The 16,937-nt window shown below is 48.2% G+C and overlaps 1 protein-coding gene across 1 annotated transcript in view; it reads left to right on the forward strand.

Moving 5' to 3' along the window:
- LOC111836879 (inactive tyrosine-protein kinase 7-like) overlaps positions 1 to 16,937 on the forward strand; it is a 73,342-nt gene that overhangs the window by 40,909 nt on the left and 15,496 nt on the right. The window contains exons 2-5 of the mRNA XM_023798525.2: positions 6,432 to 6,728; positions 12,801 to 12,903; positions 12,985 to 13,169; positions 14,542 to 14,689. Coding sequence (XP_023654293.1) covers positions 6,432 to 6,728; positions 12,801 to 12,903; positions 12,985 to 13,169; positions 14,542 to 14,689 — 733 coding nt within the window. The remainder of the gene's footprint in view (positions 1 to 6,431; positions 6,729 to 12,800; positions 12,904 to 12,984; positions 13,170 to 14,541; positions 14,690 to 16,937) is intronic.

Genomic DNA, 16,937 nt, shown 5'->3' on the forward strand with positions numbered 1-16,937 from the left:
GATGCCCGCTTATGTGTCTTTTGACTGTGTTAAACGCTGTATCTTACTGTGAACCATAAATAATTGATCAATACATTTTTCACAGACCTGCAGGGCTGTAGTCAGCTGTGGTTTTTTTATATTGTAAGAAATACAGATACAGTTTAGTTGTCTTTGTTCTCTCTCCTCACTTCTGGTAAGAGCTCAGATGTTGGTCTGTTTGCCTCTCGTAGTTTTTAAATTTGTTGTCTTCAGCAATGGGGTCCTAATTGTGATTCTACTGTTCAGTGGCTTTGGCCAGCCACATGTATGGAGAACAGACAGCAGAATGGGACATGAAACATCTTCACTCCATAATCTGAGTTGGTGCTTTATCTGTGTTGTTTTTGTGTTTTTTTTTCCTTGAAAAGAGACCCATCTTAAAGCATTCGACTCTGACCTTTTCTGCACGAAAACGGGCTGATTAATCGTGACCAGGAAACAGGATTAGGAGTTATTTAACGTGTTGTTTGCACCTCCAGTGCACATTTGGCACTGTCACAATGGCTGGATTTCGCAGTGAATTTAGACACCAGGGCTAACTGCTCTGTTTTCCTTCGGACTCAGCTAGCTTTGACACACGGTTTTTTTTTTCTTTCTTTTTTTAGTAAATTAGTGGAAGCAATACAGGAGGAAAGTCTCGCGCTATTTGAAAGTAGGTGACTACGGAGTAGTTATGCGGTTTTAATGAGGGGTGGGCTGAGGCTTAGCCTGTCTCGTGACACCCAAACCAGGGCATGGGCAGGCCGGACCCCCAGTATTTCCGCAATGTGTTGGCATATGTGGCAGCCGTGCTGTATCAACGATGTCTCACAGCAGCCCTGGGGAGGGTCGTCTGTGGCTCAGCAGTTAGGCCTCGCTCATACCCCAAGCTTTGCTCTCCCATCATGCAGCGGTAGAGCCTCGCATATCCCATCATGCAATGGAAGAGCCTACACATATCCCACCATGCAGCAGGAGAGCTGTCACGTACCCTATCCTGCAAAACACATTCCAGTGTAAATAACAAATTATGTTTTATTTCAGGCAGGCGCTGGGTCACACAGCAGACTCATTTCAGCCTTTAAGTTGTAAGTTAAACCGTATCACTCACCGGAGACATGGCCGCTGAAGTGGCGGCTTCATTATGGTATCTAAAGATTTGTAGGGGACAGAAAAACAATGGGCTGCCGACTGAAGTGCGGCTGTCTGCGGGCTCCTCCACGGAGCCCTTAGTGTCTCTGAATGTCGTCTTTGTTCTCGCGGGACATTTTGGAGGGGCGATAAGAGTGCTGGCCCAACGTCCATGCTGCTGAATGGTCAGGTGGGGTGAAGTGTGTGTGTGTGTGTGTGTGTGAGAGCAGCCTCGCCTGTGAAAAGAGGCCATTGTTTGACTCAGGTGCCTAAACGCGTTAGCGCCCCCTGGCTACTTTATGCTAGTGTCGTTAATGAGGAATTCCTGTCTGCCATCAGGAGAGGCTGCCAAATCGCCACGGGTGTAAGATATTTGGCTTTGTTTGCGACTCTCCTGGAAAGCCACACAAGTTTAAACGGTCTGGTGATTCTGGGGAGGAGGGGGCATCGGTGACGGAGGTGCTAAGGTGTCGATGGTGTGAAGGCGTCCAAAGGGAGAACTGCTGGCTTTCCTTGCAGTCTCCGTTTAGATCGCTTTCCTTCGGAGATCCGAGGCGCCTCAGCTTCTCTGAAGGCGGTGTACACCATGCGGTTTGTCTCTCTGACCAGCGTACTGGATAAGCAGCAGCAGGAGATTCCTTATTGTCATCTTGCAGGCAGATAATCCAGGATATTCTGTTGTTGATGGGGGGGGGGGGGGATATGAACTGTTGAAAATTGCTGTAGCCCCTTTCTTTGGAACTTCAGATTAGTTTAATTTGCACAGTGATATTTTTTGAAAATGCTGCCATGTCATGCAGGATGATCATGATGATGATTTTATTTTTACCTTGCATCAGCTGCCTTTGTGTGTTTGCTGCTGCCCCACCCCCCAAAATGAGACCCCAGTGTATTTGTCTGCTTAGTGTTCTGCTCCTTTCTAAGTGAAGCTCATGTGAGGTGTTCATGCCAGCTGCCATGGCAGCGACCTTCAGCAGCCGGACGTCATTAGTAGCAGAGGCGTCATGCTCTATCAGGCAGGGTGTTACGCCCCCCGCAGGCCGGCCATGGCGCCACACACTCCCCCGCGCTGCTGTGCAGACTTACTTCCCCCCCTTCAGGTGTCCCGCGTTATTCCGTGCACCATGTGACCTGCTGCCCGCAAGCCTCCCGCTCAGCTGACAGCAGCCCGGCGGAACCAATGGCAGCACTACAAAGTGCTCTCATGTGCAAAGCCATCTGTGGACTTTTAGAAGAAAATGTGCTTTTTTTAACATTAAATAATGGCCTAGTCTGTTTTGCCTGCTTGTCCCTGACTTCCTAGGGATCTGTTTACAGGATGTTGGGGTTTTTTCATGCCTTTTATCACCCCCCCCAATTCTCTGACGATGTGAAAGACCTTCTTATAGCCACAGGGATGCCTCCATCCATCCACGCACATTTAGCCGATGATTTAATCCGTATTGACACTTTTTCAGAAAGCAAAACAGTCCCTTGAGTGGCTGGGGTTTAAGGGCGTCACTCAAAGGTCTAACGGTGAAACCACTCTGCCGACCATGGGATTAGAACCGGTTACCACACGTTATGGTGAAGTATAACGAAGTGGGTCCCAACCCACTGATCCATGCACTGGGGCGCATTACCGTCTTTCAATACAGTGACCCTTACTGATTTTGTCACTCGGGTGCAAATCCATTTATAATATTACATTTCCGAGACTGAATTCAGCTGACTGTGTGTCGGTGAATTTAGCTGACGTAGTTTCCCAGATGATTCACCTGATATTACAGCTGCTGGGACCAGATTAAGAGCGAGTCCTAAAGAAGAGCTTTGCTTTCGTGTCTCTGCTTTCAGGCGGTTTGTAATTGAGCAGTGCCTCTGGTTAGAATCTCTCTTATCCAGCCATGTCTGAATCCTCTTTGTTCCAATATCGTATGCATGTGTACGTTTCCGTTGCCCTGGCTGTCAGTTCTCGGCGGGCGTCTCGCAGGTGGCCGCCAGCTGTCGCCGTTCGCCATTCTCAGTCTGCTGCCTTCGTGTCTAATGTGCCAGCTTGTGCTTCTGCAGCCATGTGCCTGCATTCGCCTGCATGCACATTTATGGGGAGCCAATCCAGCTCACAGAGGGCCCTTGTCTCTGAGCACCTTAAAAAAGCCCTCTAGTTCTTAAGAGGCTTTCCGGAGTTTTCCAGAAGGTCATGGTGCATTTCGGTCCGATGGTCACTTATAAGCAAAAACCTAATTTTCTAAAAATCTGTAAATGCAGTCAAAAACCTAAAAATGCCAAAAGTCTTGTACTTTTTTGGTTACATATGGATATGTAATAGTTAGCATTTTTCCCATAGAAATGGAGTGGTCCCCACAAAGACATGATTACAGGTCTGTGTGTGTATCTGCGTGTGTGTCTGTCTGTCTGTCCGTCCGTCTGTGCGCTGCTTGCCTGCCTTTGTTTACACTCTGCATAACATCACTAGGTATTTCTGCTTTCAGCTGTGAGTGGACAGCAGCTACTCTGTGCCCACTGGAAGTGCCATTAAGGAAATGGACATACTTACTCCCTAATAAGCCTCTCTGCTCTGCATGGCTTCCCTGTCCTGCATACCTCGTTGAAATACTTTATCTGAGCATTTCCACCTCATTATCCCCCCACTCCCCCAAACCCCGGTGGTCTCAGCTTGTCTCTGAAGTCGCGTTGTTCCTGAAAGGACCGTTTGTGCGATACCGCTTGGCCGGCCCTCTTAGCATGCCAATACCCACAGGGTGAACATCTCTGTGCCCGACGGGGCCCACACCACCCACAGGGTTCCGGGTGAAAAGCGGGGGGGGGGGGGGGGGTGAGAGGGTCTCATTTGTTTTATCTGTGTGGCAAAACATGGTGGGACAGGGTGGAGGTAGGGCTGCCTATTTAGCTGTCCCTCTTGTGCCCCATTGATAGGACAGGCCTCAGCTGTCTTGTGAGCATTAGTCTTTCTGTTCCTCTGGGAAGAGGACCTATGATGGACCCTTCATAGTGACCTCTTTTGTGCCTGCCTGAATTTTCGGTATTAGTGACGTGTCAGTATGGCTTTTGTTGGTCGGACACTTTGGTCAGAAAGTGTGCTTTTCAGGCAGATTTTATTTGTGTCACCATCTCTGTGTGTCATGGGCTTAGGGGGCTTTAAGGCACACATGAAACATGTTTATGGAGAGACAGCTGCTCCTTTGTAAGCAAAGCTAATTCTTTAATTCCTGAGACATCTTTTGATTTTTTTTGGGGGGGCGGCAGTTTCTGCTCTTTAGATTAAAACCACTGCAGTTCCAGGACAGTTCAATGGCTGTGGTCATCTGAAGACACTAATAGACTTATAATGAACAGATGAATGGCTTTGTTTCCTCTGCCTGTAATCTGGATGGAAATCCCTCTGAAGTCTCCAGTGGGAAACTATCTTAGGGTCACCTTTGATCATCCAGCCATCTTCTAGTCGCTTATCCTGGTCAGGGTTGTGAGGAGGCTGAGTGGCTGCGATTCACTCACAGGACGCCAGAAACTTTAATCAGTACTATTTTTTTCTACAAAATATCCCTCAGGCATAATGTGTAGAGTGAATTGGGTTTCTAATAACGTCATACCAGCGCTTACTCATTAAATGGTCACAGTGCGTGCTGAGTGGCAGGCTCTCTCTCATAATAATTATCGCTCTTTGTCACTCAGCACAGGGAGGTTGAGTTTACCTGGGGGGGGGGGGGCAGGGCTCAGACCCAGGTGTGCTGGGGGGCTCATGGGTGCCTCCACCAGGTGTGAGGGCGAAAACACCAGATAGGAGGTGCTTAGCCCCCAGGTGCTGGGTCCGACCCATGTATCCCGTGCTGAGCTTGGACTCTGTGCCTTTGATGCTCCTCAAGGGGTCAGCGTCTGGAGAAACAGCAGGGGGGGCGGACAGAGGCGATGACCCGCCCATCACCCCTCACATCATGGCAGAGAAAACAGATCAAATGTCCTCTTATCCAAACTCGTAATCCTCCTCCAAAATGGAAGAAGAATTTGAAACGAGAAGCTATAAAACTATGTGTGTCCTTTGTTTGTTGTTGGCACTCATGCCCCAACAGTCATGCACACACTTAAATGGGAATCCTTAAAAAGAAGACATCTGCCATAAGTATACTTGTCACTGCTTAGTGTTCTCCAATCAGACACTTCCGTCCTCCCCAGCCCGTGTTTGAGTGGCTGGTCTTTTGTTGTGCCACAGAACGCTGATCTGAGATCAGAGAACTCACCTTCTCATGCCCTCAGTGGGGGGAGGAGGGGGGCAGTGCTTGGCGAGAGCGAGGAAGAATGGTGCTTTGTGGTTAGTCATCCTCCGTCTAGACGCATGCCTCCTCGTCGCAGTCCCAGGTGCTGGGTCTCTCCCTCGGTTTCTCTCGCACCTTGGGTGCCCCTCCCTCACTGCCAGTTTCCAAAACAAGCACCTCAGTTATGATTTCAACGGTGCCACAGAATGACGGCTCGTCCACACTGATTCGGGATCATCCATGTGTGTCGATGGGCAAGGGAGGTTGCAGGGGCTGGCTGGGAGCCACATTCCAGAGTGGCATGGTTTCCTGAGCTCCGCACTGCACCGTACCGTGTCTGTCCTCACCGCTTAATGGCCAGCTGGCGCATTCCAGACCCGTCATGCCTCTTGCAGTGTGGTAGCGGCACGTTTGCCTATACCCCACCTGTGGGCTGGGGTTACCCAGGGCCAGGACAGGCCTGTAGCATGGCCCCGGTTTTCCAAGTTAACTAAAAGTAAACGATGGTTTATAGGTGTACTGGGTCTGCGAGTCTCACCTCGTTAAATCGGACTCTGCATTCCGAGGCTCGCTGGCCGTTGGATAATAATTCAGAATTGAATGAGCTTGGCACTCTAATGCTTACCCAAATGCTTGTGACACCGCATTAAAAGTTGTGACATGGGTTGCACGTCGAGCGGTACTGTTTGTCTCCAGGGCAATCCTCTGGGCTTTTACAGGAACCCAGCTCTCCATTTCTCCTTGCATACCCGCAAATTCAATGCAAATGGAGACAGAGGGATTTGTGATGGAGTGCAGCACAATATTAGCGCTGGCAGCAATTATTCAGGCATAAATACCTCATGGACGGCTCCTTCTCTGGTCAGTGATCCTGTAGGACTGTAAAGACTGTTGTTTATAACTGATCTCCATAAAATGAAGCTTTTGAAGGCAGAACGGGTCACCATATAGAAACTCCTGGAATTTCTTAGGTAAATTGAATGAAACGTATAAATATTACTAGCAGCGCTAGTTTGACGGCCATCTCCTCTTCTCTTTCCCACAATCCTGCAGTGCTGTGTACGCACGCCTCACCCATCCAATTCACCAAAGAGCCCAAATCGCAGGATGCCCTGCACGGCCGCAGTGCCATGCTGCGCTGCGAGGTCAGCGACACCACCAACGTGCACTACAGTTGGCTGCACGACGGCCAGCCTGTGACAGACACGCAGCGGCGCTTCCAGGAAGGTGGAAACCTCAAGTTCACCATTGTTGACCGTCGTCTGGATTCGGGAAGCTTCCAATGTGTGGCGCGCCACACATCTACCGGCGAGGAGAGCCGCTCCACCAACGCCTCCTTCAACATCAAATGTGAGCCTGCCCGTCGGAACATGTGTAAACGCCTTCATTATTAACTTGATACATTTTAAAAATACATTTTGTCATGACACGCCAGGAGCACTTCCAATCTTAGTGGGGAAATTTTCTCCTGTCCGCCAGTGGATCCGATGCGCCATTTGTCACAAAATACCCTTCAGTCATTCATTTGTCTTTCCATCGGGACACATCCATGATTTCTTTCCTCATTTAAAAATGAACACAAATAATGAACACAATAAACACATTTGCATTGTTTTTGTTGTTATTCCAAAGGCTTCTTGTGGCTGTGAAAGTAATAGATCACTCCTGTCTTGCTGGCGGTTTATTATTTTCTCAGCTTGCATTTTATATTTCACTCATCTCACTCCTTCACTCATCTCACTCCTTCATTCATCTCACTCCCCTTCTCCCTCTGTCTTCGTGCTCCTGGCCTCTCGCTGCTTTCATGTCTCTCTGAGGAGATCCACATCTCACAACTCTAGCCCGAAGCATCCGTGCTCCAGCAGCCCCCCCATAAGAGCCTGTTTGTCTCTGCCCCCCCCCCCCCCCCCGATCCGATAGTATCCACTAAGCGGCTGTTTGGATCTGCCTCCTTTGTTTGCCAGTGACCTCTGATGCTGTGGTCTCACTAGGGAATCTCTCTTCGACTGCATCCAGTCTCCTGTCTTCCCCGCTGCCTTTTCACGCTTCTGTCTGCGGGACGTTTTTGAAAACAACATGTTGTTCAAGTGTTTCTTTCCCCCTTCTTTCTTCAGTTTTAAACCTGTATTTTAGAAACACAAATGAAAGGCACTGCAGCTGTGAAGGCATGAGGGGAACATGAGCCATTAGACAAGGAAAATAAACCTAGAAGGTCAGACAAAGGCCCCCTTTTATACAGTTTGCAAAGATTAATTGCCTGTAGTTTAGCCACATGCATCCGATAACAAGAGGGGTCAGCAGAAGGCAGCGTGTTTCTGTAGTTGGTGTGAAGAGATGCTGTGAATCGGCTGCTTGTTTTTGGTAGGGAGGTGCCAGGGGGAGCTAGGTCTTGTTTGGGGAGTTTAAAAAATGGAGCACAGCAAAAGTGGACCTTGGTTGCTGACCTGGGTGGAGTTTCAAATAATAGCAGCTCTGCAGATGTTTGTTGAAGGTGCTGATGGGAAATGTAGTCCAGTGGTGTTTCCGTCACTGTTCTGTTTTCATTCTGGCTGTGGACCTTAATGTCCCGAACTCCCGCATTCAGAGTTTGCTGGTATATGCCTGCCAGAATGCCCACACTCCACCAAGCTCACAAGTCATAATGTAAAGCTACCCCCAGGGCACGCAGTTAGTGTTATGGTGTTTGTGTGTCAACACAGAGAGAGGCGTGTTGAAAGAGACAGACCCGATTGCTGGTCTCGGTGGCCCATCTGGCCCGTCCTGGCCCCAGGTGCCGAACCACTGACATTGCAGCGCCATCCCCCCAGGCCTTACGCCCACGCTGGAAATTCTCCGCTTCCTCGCTGCCAAGAACATAGATGGGGGCAGACAGACTGAGGGAAATTCGAGCGAAGCCATGCAAAACTGGGGGGATTTTTTTTACAAAATGTTGTTCTAAATAAGTTGTTAATGTGCTGTTGAACACTGTGTGCTGGAAACCCGCCCTGGGCACCAAAGCGATCTACTAATCAGGATCCGCAATCGGCACAGGCCAGCAACAGAAACGGCTTCAGTAACTCTGAGGAGAAATGTTTGGAAACACATGACCCTGATAAAACTTTTCGATTACAGACCGAAAAAGCAGGAATGTGCTGCAAAGGAGTTTAATATAGGCACCTAGAAATATCTCCTGGGGTATGAGTGGGGCTTTCTGAAGTGAGACTCATCGGGATCAGTCAGCATGTGCGGTTTACGTGGGGATCCCTCCCCTGTGTATTTAGCGTGTGAGGTTCACGTGGGTATCCCTCCCCTGTGTATTTAGTGTGTTGGGTTCACGTGGGGATCCCTCCCCTGTGCATGTAGCGTGTGAGGTTCACGTGGGTATCCCTCCCCTGTGCATGTAGCGTGTGAGGTTCACGTGGGTATCCCTCCCCTGTGTATTTAGCGTGTTGGGTTCACGTGGGGATTCCTCCCCTGTGTATTTAGCGTGTTGGGTTCATGTGGGGTAGGGCTGGGCGATATCATATCGATATTATATCACGCATGCGCAATAATCACCAGGGCTTCAGATGACAGACAAAGCATTTGGTCATGCACCAGCTTTTCGGTGAAATACGGACATTTATTTATGCCCACATTTTAAGCAGTTTAGTGGTATGGTTAAAATATTAATGAGGCTTTGTATGATGTCCAAAAGTCATTATTAGTATAAAAATGGCATATCCTTATGTTTCATAAATGTGTCAGACTTTGAACTGCAAAAAGTACCACCACACCGCCGACGTCTTTTTACGTTGTTTATCCACTAGATCTCCTCTTTTAAAAGATATCGTGGCTGCTCTTCTTCACCACGAATTCAGTGCATATTGCACTGAGGTATACCAAACCGTAGTATACCAAACCGTAGTATACCAAAACACTATTATGTGGGGTGCTCCGCTAGTCAAATTTAAGAAACATAAAGTTTATACAGATTACTAACTTTTGGGTATCACAAAACGCATTTCATTAATATTTTACCCATACTACTAATCCTCTTACCAAATTATGGGTGTAAATTAATGTCCGTATTTCACCGAAAACCTGGTGTCCGGCCAAATCTTCGTCTGTCATCTGAAGCCCTGGTGATTATTGCGCATGCGCGATATAATATCGATATGATATTGCCCAGCCCTAATGTGGGGATCCCTTACTTGTGTATTTAATATGTGAGGTTCACATGGGGATCCCTTCCTTGTGTATTTAATATGTGAGGTTCACATGGGTTTCCCTCCCCTATGTATTTAGCGTGTGAGGTTCACATGGGAATCCCTCCCCTATGTATTTAGCGTGTGAGGTTCACATGGGAATCCCTCCCCTATGTATTTAGCGTGTGAGGTTCACATGGGGATCCCTCCCCTCTGTATGTAGCCTGTTGGGTTTACGTGGGAATCCCTCCCCTGTGTATTTAGCGTGTGAGGTTCACATGGGTTTTCCATCCCCTGTGAATTTAGTGTGTGAGTTTCACATGGGGATCCCTCCCATGTGTATTTAGTGTGTTGGGTTCACGTGGGGATCCCTCCCCTGTGTATTTAGCGTGTGAGGTTCACGTGGGAATCCCTTCCCTGTGTAGTAGCATGTGAGGTTCATATAGCGAACCCCTACCCTCCGACCGGCAGTGTAGTTAGTATGTAGTTAGCGTGTTGAGGTCATGTGGAGATCCCCCCCCCCCAGTCATATGCAAGCTGTTTATGGAGGGGAAAGCCCATCCACAGGAGACCGGGGGAGCCCCAACCACAGTCGCACTGTTTATAGGTCGACTGCCTTCGATTAAATATAAACAGCTGCATCCCCCTCCCATTTAAAACATATGCATGTGCCCTGCTGGTATACTGGGCTGCGATCACCCAAATATTTCTGAACTGCTGATTTCCCCCCCCCCCCCTTTCCATCGTCTTATGGTTCTTGACAAAGCTGTCATTCCCTGACCAGTTAGGCCTGCATAACTAAATTGGGAGGAACTGAGAGAGTCTGGCTCCATCCCAGTGAAAGCCCCCATGCCCTGGCTTACAGTTCCAGTGCCCTGTTGGATGGGGACTGCCTTCCTCTGCTGGTTGTTATTGATCATGCCACTCTACTTTCTGATTGATGTAAGCTCCTGATGGACTCTGATAGATCTATTTTTGCGGCGATGGCAGCGCTGGGGAAACGTGCTGCAGTGTCAGTCCATTTCCTCTTCTGCCTTTTTGCGGCGATGGCAGCGCTGGGGAAACGTGCTGCAGTGTCAGTCCCTTTCCTCTTCTCCATTTTTGCGGCGATGGCAGCGCTGGGGAAACGTGCTGCAGTGTCAGTCCCTTTCCTCTTCTGCCTTTTTGCGGCGATGGCAGCGCTGGGGAAACGTGCTGCAGTGTCAGTCCCTTTCCTCTTCTCCATTTGTACATTATCTATTTGGCCCCATCATTCGCCGGCACATTTGTCAGCTTCCCCTGCCTCTCGGCACTCTTTATTATTGAGACTCAGGTCTTTTTGACATTTAACCCCTGTGCTTCACGTATTAAGTCGCTACAGAGTGGATGTATTAGATGGACAATTGGATTTTTCTCTGCTGGAAATGATGAAAATGAATAATTCTGACTGTAAAGGCCACTTTGCAGCACTTAGCCAGTCATAAATAAAAACGGAGTGACCCTTTGAAACGTTTTTAGTGTCTGCACTACAGTGGGATCCTTTGTCCTCTCATTGGCTGCATTTTAAAGCCTGCGCCTTTTTTTTTTTAATGGAAAACATTTGCCATGGTAACGGTTAATCTCATGCTATTTCAAATGATGTCATTTGAGCCCACAATAGAACTTCATCCCCCGGAGTCTTTTCCATTGTACACATTCTCCTTATGAGGTGACAGATTGATTTGAATACATGGTTCTGAGCGTAGCTGTAATACCCTCACTGCAGTCTGATTGGGGGGGTTGGGGGGCTGGTAGGCATTTCCGTGAAGCAGTGCCTCAGTGTCACTTTAATGGGTAACCTTAAATTTCAAATCTTGCTATGTTTGGGTAACATCATTCAAATAGCATGCCGGTTGGTATGTTCATTGGGATGTTTTTACTGCCTTGCGGTGTGTATGGGTTACTATCATCAACCACTTTCAAAGGACAAAGCCAACTTTTTTACAGTCGCTGACAGACCTTTTTTTGAAGTATAGAAATATGAAGTCTGCGATTAAGCTAAGCATTCATTGAACAGAAACTTTATTTGCTCTTAAAGGAACAGTAGCCATGTATACCGGATGCCACCTAGGAGTGTATTGCATTAAAGGTTTTTGCCATAAGACTTTGAGTAAGCAGACTGTTTAACCTCTGCGTGATCTGCATAGATCTGTAGTTACATAGAAATTTCAGCATTGTGTAGAGTGACGGCAGTGTAGTGTCAGTACTCATAAGCTAAAGGTCAGCCTTCACTGAGTCAGGGGGTCTTGTGCCCAGCCCTCCCACCTGTAATCTCTCGTTGGGCTCCTGGCCTCACACCAGAAGTGTGTCTGCTTGCTTTACAGGCTGCCCAAGGCCAGTGGGCCTCCTGGAGTTACTCGGGGGGGGGCACCCAAATCCCCCACAGAGGAAACAGCAGCCATTGGGAAATATCAGTGCATAAACATGGGCAGGCTGACCTCCACCGTGACTGGCCCCTCCCCCACCTGCCACACTTTTCCAGCAATGTTAAAAGCCATTTTTTTAGCCATTTTTTTCTCATTGAATTTCCCATCCATCAGGGCTATATCGGAGGAGATGGGAAGGGCTGAGAACCTACCCAGATACCCTTACAGACCCCCTAGCTCAGTGAGGAAGGGCCAGCTAACAGCCTCTGTAAGCCGCAGAGGAAATAATAGACCTGACTGTGATTGATTAAGCAGTCAAGATCACAGCTATTTTTCTTTTTTTCCCCCATGCTCTTAATTTAAAGTGATTCCTACCTACCTTATGGTTTGTAATCGTTTTATGAATTTCTTTTTTTCCCGTTGGACATATCACATTCCCATCTTTGAATAAACTGTTGAAAAGCCACTCGCTAACAGCCTTGTAAGCCTCACTCGTCACTCAGCAACCTCCTATGGAAACATTTGAATTTTGTGATTCAATTGGGTCTCAGCACTGGGCCCGTGCTGGAAAAGTACCTCTGGTGCTATGCTCTGCTGGTCACCTGACCAAGTCACATGGAGTCCCAGACATGTCTGCACCCTGCACTTAGGATGATGGCCTCTATGTCGGGGTCACTCAGGATTCCGGACTCGTCTTTTTCAATCTCTATATTTTTTTCCCATTTCTTTGGACTTTGAGTAGTATGGTGCATGGCTGTCAGTGTGTTTTATTTTATTTTTTTTTGCATTAGCTTGCCCTCAGTGAGATGCATTCGAGACTAAAAGGTTTTCCCATTTAATATGATGTAAAAAACACATCCTGCTCTTTTCAGGGCTGGAGAGCGGGGGGGTGACTTTGAAGGAGCCAGCGTCGGAGGCGGAGATCCAGAGCTCCTCAGCGGTCACCCTGCGCTGCCACATCGACGGACACCCCCGGTAAGAAACATGACCCCCCCACCCCCCGAGAGGTCACCCCAAACCTTCCCCGTCTCTGAGCCTCCCCCTTTCTGTCCCCAGCCCAACATGTCAGTGGTTCCGGGACGGCACCCGACTCACAGAGAGGAGCCACCAGATCAACAACAAAGAGCGTACGCTGACGCTGGCCAGTGCCAGCCCCGACGACAACGGCGTCTACACCTGCTGCGGCAAGAACGCCGCTGGGCAGCTCTGCAGCCAGAGCAATTTCACCCTCGGCATCGTCGGTGAGCTACAGCCACTATTCGCTGCCACCTCTGCAGTCCCCCTCATTGCATCTGTTTGCCGCTCTCGGGTTCTGGGCCACTGGTGTTAAATCACATTACAGCTCTATCAGGAATCTCATTACAGCAGTGTTTCCCAATCCTGTCCTCAGGGACCCACAGACAGTCCACATTTTTGCTCCATACCGGGTAGCTGGGAGGGAGCAAAAATGTGGACTGTCTGCTAGGGAACTCAGAGGGAGGAAAACATGGACCGGCTGTGAGTCCCCGAGGACCGGATTGGGATACACTGCCTTATAGGATAGAATGGTGATCTTACTCTCCATGAGACACATACAGGCAAGAGTAAGCGTGTGGGTCCCAGTGTAGGAACAGCCAGGGTCCGGTGCCCCTGAAGCAATTAGGGGTTTAAGCCCTTGCTCAGTTGGCCATGGGATTCGCCACCTGTGACCTTCTGATCACAGTCACAGAATCCTACTGTGTTGAGGCACAAAATGATTTGTAACACCAGGTTGCAAAGCAGAACCTTTTTCTGCAGTAGAAGCATCTGACAGGATGAAGATCTGGGCCTGACTGGATATGTTTGGTCCTCTTTGGTACTACAGACTCACTCTGGCACTGAGAATGCCTGTTAGACAGCTGGGGGGGGGAATTCTGTGATTTGATGCATCACCTGAATATAATGAAGGTCATTTCAAGGTCACAGCAACTTATCAAAGTCATGGAGCTTGAATCGCCCTGAGATATGATAGTGTTCTGTCTGAGTAAAGCATCTGGGGTCGTGTTGCCACAGCATGTCGGGGAACTCGACACGGCCGGTCTTACCTACAGGAGAGCACATTCCTGCCGTATTTGCAGGATGTGGTTGCCTGTTGAATCAGATAAACTGCACTCGTACCCATCAGCCTTTGATTATGGATCTTGCGACACGTTTGGTGAGATCGGTGAATGCCTCCCCCCCCCCCCCCCTTACGGACAGACATGGCTGATGTGTGCCCACCTGAAGCTCACTGCTGATGTCTGTTGGCAGCCTTTAATAAGGACTGGTATGTGAGGCCAAAGATGGGGGGAGGGCGGGCTCACCTGCTTTCCTCCCTCATCGTATCTAACCCCCCATCCTCCCCAAGTCCGCTTCCTCCTCCTCTTGCTCCTCTTGCACCTCCTATCGTCTGCATGTTTTCCGTTTACCGCTGGATCCTGACCATTTGGCTGAGCCAATTGTCACCTTTCCCGACCTGTTCAGCCTAAAACCCTGTATATACTGCTGCCACCTTGGACCAGCTCATCGAAGCATCAGCTTCATTCTGGGGTCTGTACCGGCAGGGTTCTCCCATCCGCCTGGCTGTTTGATCTGGTGACCATCTCTCCACCTCAGATAAGAGCTTCCCTCAGCCGACGGTGATCCCTCAGGACCAGGTGGTGCTGCGGAACGAAGAAGCGGCTTTCCACTGCCAGTTCAGCGCCGAACCACCTCCCGTCGTGGAGTGGTACCACGAAAACGAGCTCGTCAGCAACAAAACCCGGTACCCCTTCTGAAATAAGCACAGCCACTGCTGTCAGCACTCTCCAGACCTGTTTGGTTTTATGAAAATACAACCTGGAATAGGACCTCTGTAGTTTATGGTTTATATTCAGAATTTAAACACCAAGTGGAAAGAGGGACCGAGACAGACAGTCTGTTCATTTCATGAAAACATGAAGTTTTTGGCATGATTTAAGGTGGCGCTGTGGATTTATGAGCTGACTTGTCCTGTTCTGGGTGGAAAGGCTTCAACACCGACTGACGATAAAAACGATCTGGGAAAGAGGAACATATTGAGCTCTGTTTCACTTTTCTTAGTCCTACTTGATAACAGGTTTATGTAGGAGTCATCGTGTTGATGTGAATGTAGGAAATAACATAGTTTATAGCAATTTATGGAGTATTCCTTTGCATGGTAACAATAAAAGCATCTGTGGAGGTTGTGTGTTTTCGCTAAGTTTGAAGAATGGTTGGCTTTGACAAATGAGGATGTTTATTTTCCCCATGATGGTAGCAAATTCTGTGGTGTGACCTGACTTTGGGGGTGCTGCTCCTGCTGGCTTCCTGTAGACAGGTTTGGGCTTAAGGGTACAGGAAGGGGCTGCCCGGCCCCGCGCTCCAGCTGCGGCTTTCGCTGGCCTTTGAGGATTAATGGTTAGGATCCGGGGGATCGCTGCCATCTGATTGGTCGACAAGCAACGTGTGATGGGCCATGGTGGACCATGTCTGCACATGCTTTTCCTTAATGGATGAAGAAGGGCTTTTACATTTTAGCAGAAAACTTCTCTTGGGCAGGAAATCTGATTTTGGTTTCCATTCCCTGTTCTAGACATCGACTATTTATAGTAAGCAGGCTGTGTTTTTGGCCATTCGGTGTTCATTTGCTTCAGGTTTTGAGTGAAAATTTGCAAATCTAAGGCTTGGGGTATCCTAGATATCAATGAGGAATTTATGCAATTTATTGAAGTCAATAGGTGCATAAGGACACACATATTTTGTGCGAGTCCTGTATTAGAGGTCTAGGGGTGATGCTGTGTCTGTAAGCTTCAGCCTGGACATTATCAGCATTTGGCCGACATCCTGTCAAACTTCTGTCCAACTCAGTGATGCTCAAAAGTGAAGCTGGGGACTGGAAGAGCGTAGCAGCTAATGCTGAAGTGACTGAGGTGTTGCCGTGGCGATGTAATTGGCAGACACTCAGAGTATTGTGTTGTCAGTGGTGATGGCTCTATGGGTAATGAGTTTTGTATGGGGACTGGACTGTACTGACTGACTACGGTATAAGCTAGTGAATAAAATATGTCAGAGAGAAAAGGCACGAGGTACATTCTTTCATGTAAGATCTGTTATATTAATAATAATATAGTAATTAATATATTAATAGTTATATTTAGTATGTAGGACTATATCTATAGAATCTGTGTGTTTGTATTATTAGTAAAACCAACCATTTTCCAGCGGTACATGTCAGATTGCAGAGTTTTGTTGTGATCTTATATGCTTATAATGTTATCAAAGTGGACATTTTTAAATTGTATTTTATGGCCTGGTTCATTGTTACAACCACACATTTGCTCACATCATAAACAAATTGCATAGTTTTCTGTTTTCTATAGAGAATTAGGCTGGATTATTCTGATACCTTACGGATAAAAAGAATAGGTTTGATTTGACGGGCACATCCTGGGCCGGCCGGCCCTGCTTCATTAGCTCAGCCAGCTGTTGCCTGTTGGTTAAGAGCCCTCGATGGGAGTGACCTGCCTGCCTCGCATGCCAGTGGCTGAATCGGCTGGTTTTAAGCCAGTTAGTCTCTGCAGCTGACCTGACATGGCATCTGTCTGTCTCAGTCACCTGTCATCAGCAGTCACGCCCAGCAGGGGGTGGAGGGACAGCTGCATAGGTCTGTAATCTGCCACAACGCCCATTGCTTTCCCTCCCCATCGGCAAGCATGCAGGCCGCAGGCTCTGATTTCTCTCTCATTCTGTGGCGTGTTCCCACCCCAAGGTTTGCAAATGTGTGTGTGCAAAGTTTTCGGTCTTTGCTTCCTTTCGCAGTGCCGAGATTCATAGTAATTATGACTCGAACAGCTCGAGCTGGATATTCTGGGCTCCTGCACTAGTATTTAAGGTCCATAAATTAGAGTACTGTGCCTATTACAGGTGAAGCATAAATCATATCAGCCTGCTTTTAATAGAACACATTACTCTGTTTCAGTGGTGCTTTAAATAGCTGCAGAAAATTCGATATT

Source organism: Paramormyrops kingsleyae, chromosome 20, assembly GCF_048594095.1.
Source record: "Paramormyrops kingsleyae isolate MSU_618 chromosome 20, PKINGS_0.4, whole genome shotgun sequence".
Lineage (NCBI taxonomy): Eukaryota > Metazoa > Chordata > Actinopteri > Osteoglossiformes > Mormyridae > Paramormyrops > Paramormyrops kingsleyae.